Here is a 16,158-nt window from a genome sequence, read left to right as displayed (position 1 = left end):
CTACACTTACTTGACAAACATTTTAAGAAATGGTTTTCGTAAACTTCTACACTCTCTCTAGACCTTGGACTTCTACACTTACTTGACAAACATTTTAAGAAATGGTTTTCGTAAACTTCTACACTCTCTCTAGACCTTGGACTTCTACACTTACTTGACAAACGTTTTAAGAAATGGTTTTCAATCGTGAACGTCAGACACCTTCTGAAACATTGTCAACAGGCAGCGGATATTTTTTTGAAGAAAGCGAATATATATCGGAAATTCGCACTGTGGATGTTCTAAAGTTTATTAGAGGGCTGATGCATATTGACCCACCAAAGGTTATATCTTTGCATCAAGGGAAAACGATACCGAATTGACAGCAGCATGATTGGAACATCGTTCTTTTTCTTTCCGATCAGCATTTGCAATAATTCGATCCACTTTTGCACTAACAGATGGTGGTAGTTGAAGAGTTGCAAGCAAGGAATTACGTGAAAATAATTTGGGTGGTGGTTTTGGTTTTCGGGTGGATGGTGGTGGTATCAGGGTACTTATGGTAGGTTGTGGTGCTGCTTTTCGGGATTTTCGCTGTCCACTATCACCACCAATATTGATGCTATTATTATTATCATGTGGCGTTTGCTTTGATACTGGTACAATCGGCTTCTCTGTTTCATCCACACCATCTTTTATCGTAACTTCACCTGTTGCTTTAACTGCTTCTGCACCTCTTGCTCCAACAACAGTTATAGTACCTGCATTGTTTGCTTGTTCAGCAACAGCTTCTCGTTCGTGCTCAGTTTGCTGTGGTTCGAGTGTTAGGGTTGAAAAAGCAGCTGTAACAGCTGTAACCGTATTCTGAGCCTTTTGTTCAGCCGTTCGTTCCTCTTCTCTTTCATTTAAATTATTGCTTCCTGACGGTAAATTGACATATTCCCGATGATAATCTTTCCGATCGCTACCACTAACCTCCTGATATTTTGCACAACCTAAGAAACGTCGCTTAATATGTTTCGGTGTTTCGACGGCAGTTTTAGATAACACAACACTGCGAGAAGCCAAATTACGCGATCGGATTCTGGAGGTGGTTGGCGGAGTGGGAGCACGTAGGGTAACTTCCACCAGACCTTCTCTTTCTTCGTTCGCATCTAAAGTAACGTTATCCGGATAATTAACAGCTATTCCACCTTTGTTCATTTCGAAATCAGAAGCATTTGATAAATTCCGGTTACTTTTATGTCCCACCTTTGTGCCTTCACTTTTCCGGATTACCGATTTCGCCAATTCTCCAGAAACCACTTCTTCTTTATTGAATTTTGATTTTTTGGATGTTAATGAAACGGATTCCTTCCTGGCTCTAGCTTCACTCTTCATCGTCGAATCGTCAAAGGAAGACGCTTCAGGTATTGCAGCAATAGGTGCTGCATGGATAAAAGGTGCAAATGATGGTAGTTTTTCTGGAGAAAATGGCCTTGATAGACCTTCCCAATGATTGTAACTTCGATATAATATTGGGTCGGAGAAACAGCGACGCAGACTAGCAAAAAGTTGCGTATTACGCCTTCTAGACACGTAATTTTTATATTTCCTCTTTCGTGGAATCACCACAATCGGCAATCGCCGTATACTGTCAAAACCACGACGTGGCATTTTTATGCTATATTGTTTCGGTGACTTAGACAATAGTCCGTTGATAACACGGAAGGGATGTGGCGATGGACTCGAATGTAACGATGGAGATATGGATGAAGAAAGTAGAATGGAAGAATGAAATGAAGTTTGATGATGAATCGGTGACGGTACCAAAGTGGCGTGTTGCGGGATCCGATGCGAGTAATAATGCTTAATTACAGGAGTATGAGCTGACAAATCCAACGAACTGGATAATTTCCCAAATTTTGACTTCGTAAGATAATTAACCGGTTGCTTGAGCTGTGTCAAATGACAAGAGCCATTCAGCGGATATTGCGGGAACACGGCAGTTACTGTCGGTGAATTTGGTGGTGTTTGGACCCACTTGGAAGGGGCCAACGGGGGTAGAAGCTGGAAGGATGAAATATTGGCTGTTTAAGGATAAAACCACTACCACTACCACTACCGCTACCGCTACCGCCACCGCTACCGCCACCACCGCCACCACCACCACCACCACCACAAACAATAGCGAATGCAATAATACCAATGTCACAGCACTAATTTTCCAGTAGAAAATTATCCAGAATTAGCCTCTTCCATGATGTAATTCAACCAAATTTCTCACAGACCAAATTGCTGATGATAATGACAATGGTACGGATAAGATAGCAAGGTAATGATGGAATTACCAGTAGTTACACCAGTATAGAATTAGAGCGGTATGCACATAGCGCCCAATACCACAAAGTGATGGTTCAAACAAAAATATGCCAGCAACAAGAGCTGATTTCAAAGATAATGTAAAACCAAGAGTACGGAGTCAGTAGTTCAGTTTGTTGACTGGTCGGTACGTCGATGGGTTTAGTAAGCAAAGAACAGGAAGAATGAAATTGCTGCACCTACTATTGCTGTTGCTCAGGGAAATTGTTGCTTCGAATCAAGAATAAAGGGAAGTCCTCATTAGATATGACAGCCGCGTTTCTCTTAGCTTTCTAACTTTCAGCGCTCGAAATTCTGGTAAAGCTCCGGATGACGATGATGGACGGCTGCTTAATGCTGCTAACTGCATAACGCTTACGGGATGTGATGTACGGTGGTAGATGCTCAGCCCATCCCACAAAATTTGTTGCTTTTTCCTCAACAATCTGTTATGCATCACTCCCACCCTCCTTCCTCTTTTCCAACTCCCTACTTCGAACATCCCGAACACGCCGAAGCCGATGATAACCTTTATTTCTTACTAGTTCCGTTGTTTTCTCCAACTTCAATTTTATTTCCACTTCAAGCTCCAAGAAAGCATCTATCTCTTGAGATACCTAAATGCACAAACACCATTTTCTGAGATTCATTTCCTTCGACGTTCCGTCCATTTAGCCAAAATGCAACATTCCCCTGATTTTTTTCCCCCTTTCTCCCTTACCATATTTCAAAAATTTCGAAGATTTATTTGTGCACAAATCATATATATATAAATAACAAAAATTAAACGGTAGATAATAAATACTGAAAAGTTGACATTAAAATGCCATTTTATTTTGAATTAATCTGTTTCCTCATAATGTTTAACCAAGGCACAATCTAAGTACTTGAAAGATTAAAGATAAGGGTTTCTATGGCTGACATCATCAGCAGTTTTCGAAAGATTTTCGTGACAGAAAAATTTTATTTGAAATCAGCCTTGAGATCACGAAAAATTCACTGCATTTAATTACAAACGAATTTATTGCTAATCTTATGAAATATTAGCGGTATTCTACTTAATTCCCTTTAATCTTTATCTTGGTGTTATCTATTTTATCGAACACATGTTCATAAAGCGATCTTTCTCTAAATCTTTTCATATGTGAACTAATTTCTCTCCATTTTCTTTCTCGCTCTTCCTCGCCAGAAGCAAAAATTAAGAAAATGGATGACAAAGATGTGTTACAAAAGAATTTTTGCAAAAGTTAAAAAATTGGTAAATATTCTATTACAAAGAAATACTGAGAAGAAATAACAGTCCGAAAACGATGACCTATAAAGGACAAAAAGGACTAAAAGGAAGAAACAACGCTAATACAAAAAAGGAGCAAAGTATTTGTGTCAGTTTTTGAAAGGCAAAACAAGTTAATTACTAACAACGTTTTAAATTCACGCAGTATTTCGATATTTAGTTATTTGGAACGGCAGAAAAGTATGGAAAGCATCAGTGAAATGGTTTGAAAGATGAAAAAACGTGAGTTAGACATGAAACATTTTACTCACTGAAAACTTTCCCACATTACACGTTTCACATCACGATAGCACTTGGGTGCAATAACACGCAGCATCTCAATATAACAGTGGTTTTCAGTAACTGGAGCTTATAGAATATTGAAACTAAAGTCATACATTCGAGCAATGTTGAAACAAAAAACGAAGCAAAAACAAGTTAAAATGATGTTATTATTCTATTTCCAATGAACAACTAACTATTTATTACCCATCAAAATCAAATCATCTTGAAAACTGAAATTTCTTCATCAACCAAATTCCTTCCTGTCCTCAAAATCAAATAAATTTCCGGGAATTATGATATCCAAAAATCTACAGTCTCTTTTTTAGTCTGCTCACGACCCTTTTTTTGATGACATATAATCACTACGTATTTCTATAGAACTTGTCCTAGATATTCTATGATTCCATATTTCTACTATTTTAGATACATGGAATCATGTTCGCTTGCAATCAAAGTCCAGCAGCAACACATTATCTTACAAGCTTCAAACATGCAAAATGATACAAATTCCTTTTCTGTTGCTAATCCCATATTTACCGGTACAGCTGTTAAGGTACCACAAAACTAGTCATCATTCGTATCAAAGTCCAAAAATAGTCAAACGTTATTTTTGTTTGGATATTTGCCTAATTGTGACATCCCAAAAAAACTGACTTTAGGAAAACAACATTAAGCTAATATTAAAATCATTCTTCAGTATGATCATCAACTAATGATCATCCGTGCAATCATAACAATTAGCATTTTAATGATAAAATTCCAATCACGGATATAAATGCACAATAAAGCAAACATACACATGAGGATGAAAGACTACGAGCTTTCCATCAGCTTCTCACCATAACAGTAACGACGAATTTCAATAGTGGAAATCATTTAGCGACGGTTACAAGAATGAATCATTTGTGAAAAAAAAAAATTAAACTGAGATATTAAAATAAGTCTCACATCCATATTTTTGGATTCTCGTCTCCATGTTTCTAACTTGGCACTTTCGTGGTTGCAATGGAAATGAGAAGAAAAAAAAGAAGAAAAAACTGCTGAGCTTGATTCTTCCTTTGCACTTGTTACAAGAAAAAAACTCGAAACTCCAGATAATTCTCTCTTCGTCATTCCGATCATCAAAAAATCTGTCTTGAATCCTTTTTTTTCAAATATTTAAGTAAAGAAAGGTGGCTTTATTTTTCAAACTTATGCTTTAGATCAAATCGGCTGGAACGATTATTTTAGGAAAAATCACGGCTATTAAAACAGATATGTATAGCAAAAACATTTTTCCGTTTTTTTGCAAATATCCCAAAATCTGCTATCGTAAGTTTTCAATTTGTGGCTCGCTCTTTCATCAAATGTAAATTATAAACAAACTGCTTGATAAAACCTTTAATTTACGTAATATCAATTGAATTAATTTTGTCACTAAATACTTGCGCTACAATATTATTTGATACATTAAAAAATTAACTGTAATGAAATTACAATGAAATGAACTGTAATGAAACCACAATGAAACTACGATGTAATGAAACTGTAATCAAACAGTTAATCCTGTGCAAAATGTTATAAGTCCTCAACAAAAAAATATTATACCTAATTATCTCTTTTTAACCACTCTCCTTACACTTTTGATTTTTCCAGCAATCAAGAATGCTGGAACTATTCAAACATTCAATTTTATGTTCCATCCGTTGTGATAATAAAGGAAAAACATTATTGTAGAAAATCAGTCTTCTATTCTTCAACCATTCATTTTAATGATATATCACTCACTTTCCCGGTAGTTAACTCGGCGAAATGAGAAAATGGTACTAAATCATTCCAGCAAATTGGTTCAAAAAAGTGATACCCGTATTTCATATGATGAATCAGAAAACTATCAACATAACACAAAAGTATCGAACTATACCGAACTACGGCGTTTGACGTCAGAGATCTGCTGCATACTAACCGATATTTTAAACGCTGATCATTTCAGGTTGATTAGTTGACGCTGTTAGTAGGATACTAAATGGTTTACAGAAGAAACAGTGACAAACACAATTTGTCACATACAGCAAGTCCTTCACACCTTTCTCTCTCTTTCTCTCTGTCACAGTATATTATGCTGAAACTTAGTGAGGCGGGAATGGGATTGCCGCTCTTCTTGATGATCAAAAGATCTGAAATATCAACTATGGTTGAACTAAAAAAGAAATGCTAAACTTAACATTGATTACTTGTAGTTCTCTAGACAAATCACAACATGATAATTATGCTCGGAAAAAATATTGTTATTCTGCTAAACTTCGTTTGAATTATTGTGGATTTCATTTTTTAAGGTGTAATTTCTCTCGCAACTACACTATATGTTTACACAGGTATTACAAAAATTGCACTGAATCCCACAAGTATAATAAAATTATACATCTCTCTATAACTGGGAAAAATTTCTGGAAAAAGAAATACTACAGAAATGTGTTCGGTAAGATGTCTTAATTAGATCAAATTCAGATGACATTTTTCAGACATCTGGAAGTAGGAGAAAACCAACTATATGAAGCGCAGCTCATTATTACTTTTCTTTTTTGCGGTATTTTTGTGGTTACTACAGGCGTTAAAATATGTGTAACCTTTATTGAATTTTCATTTTAACTCTAACGTCCACACTTACTTTGATATCAACATTACTACGTCATTGGAACAAAATAGTTCACTATGAGGAAATTATTCGGTACAAAACTTATAATCATTATTATTATTCTTTCCGACTGTTAGGTTTTTAACAGCTTTGTATAAAATGTTTAAGGAATGTATAGCAAAAACCCTCTGAACAAAGATCTAATGACATAATCGTACCGAATAAATCTCAACAGTGACTACATTCAATATTACATGGAACTTCCTAAAATGATAATTTGAAAACGTTGAAGGAGCCCTGATATGATGTTATGGTCCTCATGTTGTTTCATTCTAAAACTACAAAATATTGGTTCTCGAATAAGACCAATAATCATCACAACACGCGCACTTTAAAAGTATCATAATTTGAGTCCAAAATCGTTAATATATGCTGATACAATAACACGATTGCCTCTTTACTTCTTTTTCAAATGTCTACTCACAGTAAAAAAAAAAAAGAAGTCCCCAATACAATGCAAAAGTTAACACAAAAAGTCCTCAACGAATGTCTTTCTCACACTGTGTGAGGAAAAACTCTTCCGACTAATTAATTACCTTAGTTGCTGTGCGAAACATAAGCATAAATCTTACAGTATTTGAAACGTGTATTACAATATGCTAAAATGCAAAATGAAGTTTAGGATATTGAAATACATTGTTTTCCTCACGGAATAGTGAGATAGAAAATGAAGACTGGTGTCCTGAATTCTATAACAGTTTATCAGTCCGGCACTTCAAAATGTTGATCAGTAATGCAGGTGGCTGTGGAGAGATTATACAAGCTTTTGCTGGGTGATTTCTACAGATTACTGCTAAATCATAAGCCTGAAAATTTCAGTATATTTCCAAAACACAAAAAAAACTTACGAAATGATCGGAATTTTTTTTATTCCACGACCGTCTACGGGCACGCCGATTGCGTGATTCATTCCGTCGATGTCGTTCCGAACTATTACGAGGCCGTTTGTAACGACGATCAATACTACTAGAGGATCGTTCAATACGACGTCGACGACCGCCACCCATTTCCAAGCAAAACTTCGCCTACTAGTTCTCAAATCCTTGGAACGACAAATGTAATAGTACCCAGCGCTGAAATAAAATTTTATCCTCTTTATGGCAGAAAAAGAGTTTATTAAAAGGAAAGAACGTAATACAGTCACGAATAGTTATTGCATTTTTTGAATTAATTTATCATTATATAGCAAACATGACAACTACTCTCTTTTTACAATTACTCTGCAAACCACTTGACCATTAGATCTTACTGTGCAAGCTATCTGCCCTTATGAGTCTAATACGCAAATGGTTCAACTTTTCAATGTACCATCCGTAACGGTTAGATCTTAAAGATGACCATACACAACATATTTTTACCTCATAGTTTTTAACACCGGGAATGCAGCATGATTCAAATAATTTCGATGTCAGAAATATTTTGGTTATTCTTTAGTAAAATGACTTCCATTGTAAAAAAAAAAAGATCTAAATAACAAATTGTTAATTGGTATCCTCCAATTTTATCACAAATGCTTCTAAAATAAACGAAGTTATTACTTACTTGATGATTCGGCGGTAGCACATACCGTTAGTGATAATTTTTAACCAGTACATATAACTCTTGATAACATTCACGTATAAAATGATTGACAAAAAAGCCTCCTCAAAATTAATACACTGACAATTTTTGCACACCCATAAATGCTAAAATATCTAACCTATGCAGAATGCGTCCGTTATGGATACAAAAAGGAAAAAAAGTAAACGCAACACTAAAACTTTCCGAAATTTTAAATTTAAATTTGAAAAAATTTTCGAAATTCAAAAGCAAAACTTGCGATAGATCTGAAATAAAAGTATCCTTATATGTGTCTGCTACCTAACAAAACCCCCGCCATTAACACCCCTCGGCTAAAATTAAAACCCTAATCCAACCAACAAAAATAACACAACACATATACGCATATTCATACACGCACATACACGTACACACACGTACACACATGTACACACACGTACAGACACACGCACACACATATGTACATATAAATATACGATATGTATGTAACTAACCGGGCAGCCACGTTTACGGTGTCAAGTTGCTATCTCAGGTTTCACAGCAGCTGTTGCAGCACCACATTCGATTTATTCATTTGTTAGGAAGAGGCTAATTTTTGCAACCTTCTCCGATGAAGGATTGTACGACATCTATCCTTATCACTAGCTGCTATCGCATCCATAGTAGAAGTAAAAAATACAGAAGGTATAAAAGGCGCAAATGCCATTTTGTCATGGTCATTAAAGCTTTAAATGATGCTCAAATGACATATGATAGTTTGTAAGAATTTAAATAAATATCGAAAATATCGGTCTATTATATTCTCGAAGACTTACGATGACGCACAGTTCTCGCGCAGTTTTTTCAATTACACTTTGCAAGACTTAATTTAGTGCGTAGATCTCGATTTATCATATTACCAGCATTATAACCACTAGTATTACTTCTTTTTACTGTTACTATAATAGCAAATTTCGTACCAAAATGTAATAATTCCCACAATTTCAAAATATGGTGCTTTTGAACATTAGAAAATGGGTACATCTTGCAGCACGACTTTTAATTCAGGACGGTAGTTTTTTAGAAGTTTTCTCTTGAAATGGGATATCATTTGACGATATTTCTCAATAAAGCAGCCAATGCTGTTTCTGTCTATTCCTTTCTCTCTGACTTGTTACTTCAGATTTATCACATTATCAGTTTGGACTCTTCTTGATACTCTGGAAATAATTTGGCCAAATTACAACCATTAATTGATTGCAAAAGAGAGAAAAGATAATGTCAATTGATTTCGTTTCCTTTTTCTTTTCCATCAATAAAGATAACAACATGGTTTATAGTCTTAGCTAATACTTTGTTTAGAGACAGTACAGTTTAGGTAAATGCAAAGATAAGCAAGATCAACAATATTATCTGGAATGATGATGAGAAGAACGGATGTATCATTCCATATCCTTAATTACACGTGAACGTTATTTATTGATAAACGTAGTGTCGAGGAAGCAAACGGTATTTAGACGTATTGAAGACGACAAATCTTTGGTCAGGAAAACACAAGGTTTAAGGAAGGTCAGAATGACGATATTATTAGGACGGATAATTTTCACGGAAATTGTTATGACATTCATATCCACTCGTAACGATTAAGCAGCAGATACTGTTCGCTTCCGTTGCATTTGCGGTACACATACTAACATCAAACCTGATATCAGAAGCGCTACGCCACAGAAGACAAATGACATGTTATAGGAACCAGTTAAGTCAGCTAGTTGTCCTGGAAAACATTTTTATTGATATAAGAACCCATTCTTCAGTCCAAAAGATGAATTTTTAATTTCATATTTTGATTAATGGTGATGCTCTGTATGAGGTCATTTCGTACTAACATCATTCACTGCTATATGGTACTGCTATGGATACGAAACAGTGATTAAAACGCTTCGATGTTAAATGAGTGGACACAATATTGCAGGTATGGAATTCGTTTTAAAATTTCAGTACCCTTGACTTTTCATGCCGAAATCCTTGCACTGAGTGATAATCAAGATGCATTTCATGATAATTCAATAATTTTAAATTTTTCAAAATTCTTACCAGATATAGGAGGTCCTATAACGGTACCAATACCTTGGAAGAGTAAAATTAAGCCAAATGCATTGGTCAATTTCTCAATACCAATTAAGTCGACGAGCAATACTGATGTAAGGCATACGTAGGATGATAGCGTTAATCCAAATAAACCGGAGTACATCTGCAGGAGGATATGAACTTTATTATGCATCATTGAATGAACCACAAAAGCATTTATAGTTAATCTAAGCTTTGGTAATTATCTTCGCTCCCTTCCTTTCATTCAAATTATTACCTTAATTCGTCCTGCGTACTTCAAGGAAAGAAGCAAGCACTTAATTACTTCATGTTAGTCAATTAGCGTTAAGCAGTGTGAATTGAATTTCGAAGGGTTTAATGAGTTATAAAATTTTATCATTGATCACTGCATTCCTTTTTGGCGTACAGTCATTTCATCCAACCCAGAAAACTTCGTAAGAAGTGGATAAGCTGATGGCTTTCCGGATATTTTGCGGTCATTCATTTAAGTCCTCAAACTTACAGCTAAAGTTATATAGCCATTGCAAAAAAGTACACCGGCCGTTAATAAACCACATAAACTCAACGACGATACATAGGTCCATAACCTATTTCGTGCTGTATTTTTCCCATATCGGCACGGCAATTTACGATCAGATATTAATCCAACCAAAATTCGTCCAACTGTATTCATGACACCTGAAAGAGTGGAAAATTCTGAAAATCTGGAATCTAATGCAAAATACAACAATGTTCAAAGAGAATTCCATTCTGTTCTTTTCCATATTGTTATGTTCTCATCCATTTTATTATACTATGCTTTTTTATGATTTTATCCCTATCTACATGAAAATCTACAGCCTCTGATTTTATACCTAAAATTTCATTGAATTAAGATTAATTATGATAAGAAATGATTGAGATTATATGGAAATTTTGACAGAAACAAATCGTATGCTAGGAATTTGATCGAACTAATTTTTTCTCTCAATGATAAGTAGTGTAAACTTGGGCGTAATGATGCAAGCTACAATTAAATTAAGAGTTAACCTACGCTTCTGATCTTACCTTGTATCAACCTGACATTTCATAAACTCATTTGTTAAGATTTGATTGAAATATAGGTCCAAGCTTTGCAGAGCAAGTTGAGTCCAAACGTGCACTTACCAAATACACTAATAACGCTTGCAGATTGTGCAGGGGTTAGACCAAGATTGGTTGCATGCGATGGCAAGAAAACAAGTGGAGCATTAAATGCGATGCTTGTCAACAGATTTGAAATTGCATAAAGTAGAAATATTGGATTGGCAAGCAACGAGATATCTGTCATTTTCTCCACTGTCCTAACAATGACAAAGATAATATACTGTAGTTACAAGTACTTTTACACTGTGTATTTATGGCATAATCGAAAACATTGATAAAAAAATGTCGCGCAAGTGATCTTTGACCAATCGGATCATGACTTAATCACAGAATCAAAATGACCTCGATAGTCAACTTCAGTCCTCAAAAAAGAATTTAAATTGCTAAGATATTCAAGAATTAGCGAATAATATAGATGTAATTTAGACTGCTCTAAAAATTAGAGAAATTTTATATTCAATATAAATTAGAGAAAAAAGCTTAGTTCCTGACTTCAAGATTTCCGGAAGTATTTTCGATAGCCTGTAGATACATCCGTCATACAGAGGAGAAAAGGGGGCTGGATCTGCTGAATATTAGGTGTAACGCGAATTGGTCTTATCATTGCCTCCAGAAAATTAATTGTAACAAATCTTAAATTTACGATTTATTTTTCCCTCCTACTCTCTCTTAACCTGATATAGAACCATAAAGTGATATCAGCAATATTTGTAATTGTTAGCAGTTTTAGGCAAACTCTTCCGATACCTTTATGTCCACTTGTCTTACATCAATCCAACGTTTTGAGTAAAAATCGAAAAATCATTTGAAACACACCTCCAAATTTCTCTTGCTTTGTTAACTTTCTCCTCTTCTTCCCGATTCATCACCATCTCTTCCGAGCTTTTCAGCTTATCATCTTTCATATTGAGCGATGCAAGCGATCGGTGCAATTCAACTTGTGGTAATTCGCTCATTGAACCTGTGTAGAACACGTCCTGAATAAAAAAAAAGAATGGCTAATATAATGGCAATTAACTTGAAACATTCCGTTGTTGTCGTATGTAACGAATGAGAACCATAGTCTTAATTTCGCTGATAGCACGGGTAACAACTATTAAATACCAATTATACGTTCCTTTTACGAACAAGCAGTGGGATAATTAGGGCATGAAATGATACGTCGAAATTTTAAATATCATTAATGGGATTCAAAATCAAGAAAAAAAAAACGAGATAGTAGCATACTTGAACAGTGATAAAACCCGTAGATTCTGAAACTCCTCGACTTCGTCGCCGTGAAATATCTCTCGTCAATGATTCCGATCGTTCCAATTTTCCATTCTTTTCCTCGGTATCATTAATATTTTGTTGGTTTTGTGGAGAAAGCAACGTCGCTGATAAAGGCCCATTTTCTTCATCCTATTTATAACTATTTATAACAAAATATTACATCATCATAATGGTCATCAGTAGTATTAAAAATATTCTAAATAGTACTTGCTAGAACCACTTTATAGGATGTTTGATACGCTAATATAACAATTTTGCTATGTAGAATAAGAAAGTACAATGAAAATAAAGTCCTGATGCACCATTTCTACGAATCCATTTTTCTTATCTTCCTTGAGGACCTTCTTCTTTCTCGTTTCATCTTCGACAGCAACAAATGTTAACGGTCGGAAAGTGGCACCACATAGGGAACACATTAATACAATTACTGCAAGACTTGCTAACATCATTTTTGAATAAATGTCAAAAGTAATATCAAAGGAAATCGATAATAATAAAAAAAGGAAGAAATAAATATAAATGGCACTTTTTGAATGAATGAATGACGCAAAATTATTGAAAGCGAACCACGGCCCACCTGTATAAACGACGAAAACCGTTCTCCAGGAAACTTTGATGAGTGCCTCACTGATTGGTGCAAATAGGACGGTACCAACACCAGCACCACATACTGCTATACCGGTAGCCATAGCTCTGAAAAGCAAAAAATGAAAAAATAAAAAGAACTCAATAAGCTGAATAAATCCGTTTCCGGATCATGGTATGGAATAGTGGCAATCATTCATTGGAAGACTGAATAACTTATTTATCTAATTACATTTAATTATCGATCAACTGCTATATTATTCAAGCAATTCTTTAATAATTCAGCTGTAAAAAATGAAAGGGAATAAGCAAGCTTTTTCGAATATTACAACAAAAATTTGCTGTAATTATACAACTTGAAATGAAGTAAACGAACCTTTTCTTTTCGAAATACATAGTAACGATAACAATAGCCGGACAATACATCAAACCAAAACCCATACCCATCACACAACCCACCGAAACCATCAGATATTCTACTGAAGTTGCATAGTATGAAGCACCACAGCTGAAATAATGATACGTAACACGTATCTTCCGTCCATGGCAATCATTCTTTTATAAAATTTAATCATTGGAAATTATTCTATCTTATCACTAGTCATTAATTAAAAGTATAAGTTATTAACTAAGGTTGAAAGAAAAGAGGTTATCAAATAGTTCTTTTCCAGGAGTACATATAATAGGATAAGATAGAATAGAATTAGTTTTGAATTATAAGGAGAGAAGATGATGTAAACTGAAATTTTTTGGCATTCTTTGGATTTCATTTTTCCAGTGAAAGCATAGGAAATTGTTGTGAGCAATTATCGGTAACAATGAATGCTTTCATGGACAACAATGAATTATTTTTCGTGATTGCAATCAGTGATTTGAGAATTATTGTCATTCGCAAAATTTTGCTTACTATTACACTGATATACTTATATGTACAGTGCAGTGACGGTCTCAATTAAGGCCTGACAATCAAGGCTGGATTTGATGGATGGACTGAGGAAAGAGAATTGAAGAGCAGATTATCTTTAATTCTCCGCTAATTCCAGATTATCTTTAATTTAATTTCTCCGCTTTAACTCACACTTCCCTCTCTCCTTTCCTAAAATCTGCTATCTTCTATTTAAAAAAGAATGAAAGAGAAAAAATAAGGAAAAGAATAGTTTATCAAATTTGATTGTCAAAACGACAAACCCTGTAGCTGCAATTAATGATCCTAGAATTGTTGTCACCCGACATCCAAACTTATTTGTTATTGCACTTGCTATAGGTCCCATTCCGAGGGTTAAGCCTGTTAATAATGAAATTATCACCGATGCCTTAGCATTACTTGCATTAAATTCCTGAAAGTTACGTAAGGTATAGAAAGTGTTTCGGAATTTCGAATTAGCCAATATCACTTAAAAATTTAATAGGAAACGGTTTAAAAGACAGCCAAAATGATTAAAAAGATCATCAAATTTGTCGTTATCAAGGAACTTTCTGTGTTTTAAAAACTTTTATTTGGAAAAAAAACTAAATTAAACCTTCATGATAATTTCGAGAAGAATGCCAAATGAATAAACGATACCATCAGCAAAAACGTGGATGAAAAATGAGCCAATAACAACAATCCATCCCCAGCCACCATCAACTACCGGTACATATTGCATATCATTACCTTTAGCATCTTTTTTCCTTCCTTCCATCTCGCTTTCCTTCATTATGACACTCTGAAAAGCTTTTTGTTTCTTCAAAAATATTCGAAATTTCATGTGAGAATCTATCGAATTACACCGGCATAACCAGTTCACATTTTGCTATCATCTCCTTTGCCGCCTCTAACATCATCTGCTCAATTATTTCCGCGATTTTTTGCATCAAATACATGTAATGAATTTGAAGTGCAATTTTGATGAATGAAAAAATAAAAGGAAGAAGAAACTCTTATAGTTAAAATATCACTTGAAATATTATTCTAAGGGATCATTTTAAGGGTAAAGGTTAAAGGTAAAAAAAAGTTAGAATAGCAAGCACAACTGCAGAAGAAAAAAGAGGGAAGAAATTTTTTTCGGGAATTATCTGAAAGAAGAAAAAATGAACGATGCAAACGACAAGAATAAATAACAAATTTTCATGTGACCTTTTCATCAGTCATTTTTGTTTTTATCACATCATTTGCATCTTCTGACTGTTGATATTACATTTATAATAAAATTAAATTACCAGAAATGTTAAATATACAAGGAAAATACTGATTAACATTGATAGACATGTATTTAAGTTTAAAAATTTCAATAATTTAAAAAAACACACACGGACGCATAGTAAATGCTTGTTAGCTCAGCTAAAAATTCCCCCAACAAAAGGAATACAAAAATATTTTTGAAAAAATTTTCAGATATTTTTACCACCTTATAATAAGAGAAGATATGAAAATATACCGAGATGTTGTGAAAAGATAAAAAAATTTAATGTGAATAATTTATTAAAGTACGCAACACCAAAATGACAGCGGCAATTTTTTCTTTCTGTTTTGATTTCCTTCCCGAGACACTGAAAACTACTTCTCTTTCTGGTTTTTCTTTTTCATGTTTTGATAAGTGAAATATTAATGGTGTAATCAGAATTTAGAAATTAAAATTAATGGAAAAACTGGAGATTTGAGAAACAAATGAAATTTCTTTACCACTAAAAATCAAGTATTGTTTAATTAAATAATTAGCAAGTTGACAGATTCAAACGGATGATGTTCTGTTGCAGTATGGTTCAAGAGTAATATTGAATGGTATATGAGATAAAGTTAGGATTTTATTCAAACCAATCAATATTATTATTCAAATCCAACGATAGGATTTTATTCAAACCAATCAATATTATTATTCAAATCCAACGATAGACCATCATTTATATATATATATATATATATATATATATATATATATATATATATATATATATATATATATATATATATATATATATATATATATATATATATATA

General features: G+C 34.1%; 2 protein-coding genes across 2 annotated transcripts in view; both read right to left on the bottom strand.

Annotated features, from left to right (window-relative positions):
- The window catches only part of LOAG_17838 (CMGC/CLK protein kinase), a 16,554-nt gene extending 8,924 nt beyond the window's left edge, over positions 1-7,630 (bottom strand). Inside the window, exon 1 of the mRNA XM_020450503.1 lies at positions 7,400-7,630. Coding sequence (XP_020305811.1) covers positions 7,400-7,558 — 159 coding nt within the window. The 5' untranslated portion in view covers positions 7,559-7,630. The remainder of the gene's footprint in view (positions 1-7,399) is intronic.
- A 1,956-nt stretch (positions 7,631-9,586) lies between these two features.
- LOAG_06921 (hypothetical protein) lies at positions 9,587-14,878 on the bottom strand (the record flags this gene model as incomplete). Its single annotated transcript, XM_003142455.2, has 11 exons — positions 9,587-9,864; positions 10,185-10,341; positions 10,702-10,877; positions 11,346-11,521; positions 12,141-12,301; positions 12,552-12,725; positions 12,899-13,023; positions 13,174-13,289; positions 13,558-13,689; positions 14,370-14,518; positions 14,702-14,878. 11 exons carry the CDS (start codon positions 14,876-14,878, stop codon positions 9,734-9,736), a joined length of 1,674 nt encoding a protein of 557 aa, XP_003142503.1. The 3' UTR covers positions 9,587-9,733.
- Positions 14,879-16,158: the final 1,280 nt, after the last annotated feature.

The sequence above is a fragment of the Loa loa genome (assembly GCF_000183805.2).
Source record: "Loa loa unplaced genomic scaffold supercont3.136, whole genome shotgun sequence".
In the NCBI taxonomy this organism is placed as follows: Eukaryota; Metazoa; Nematoda; class Chromadorea; order Rhabditida; family Onchocercidae; genus Loa; species Loa loa.
This window is presented reverse-complemented; position numbering and strand designations above follow the sequence as displayed.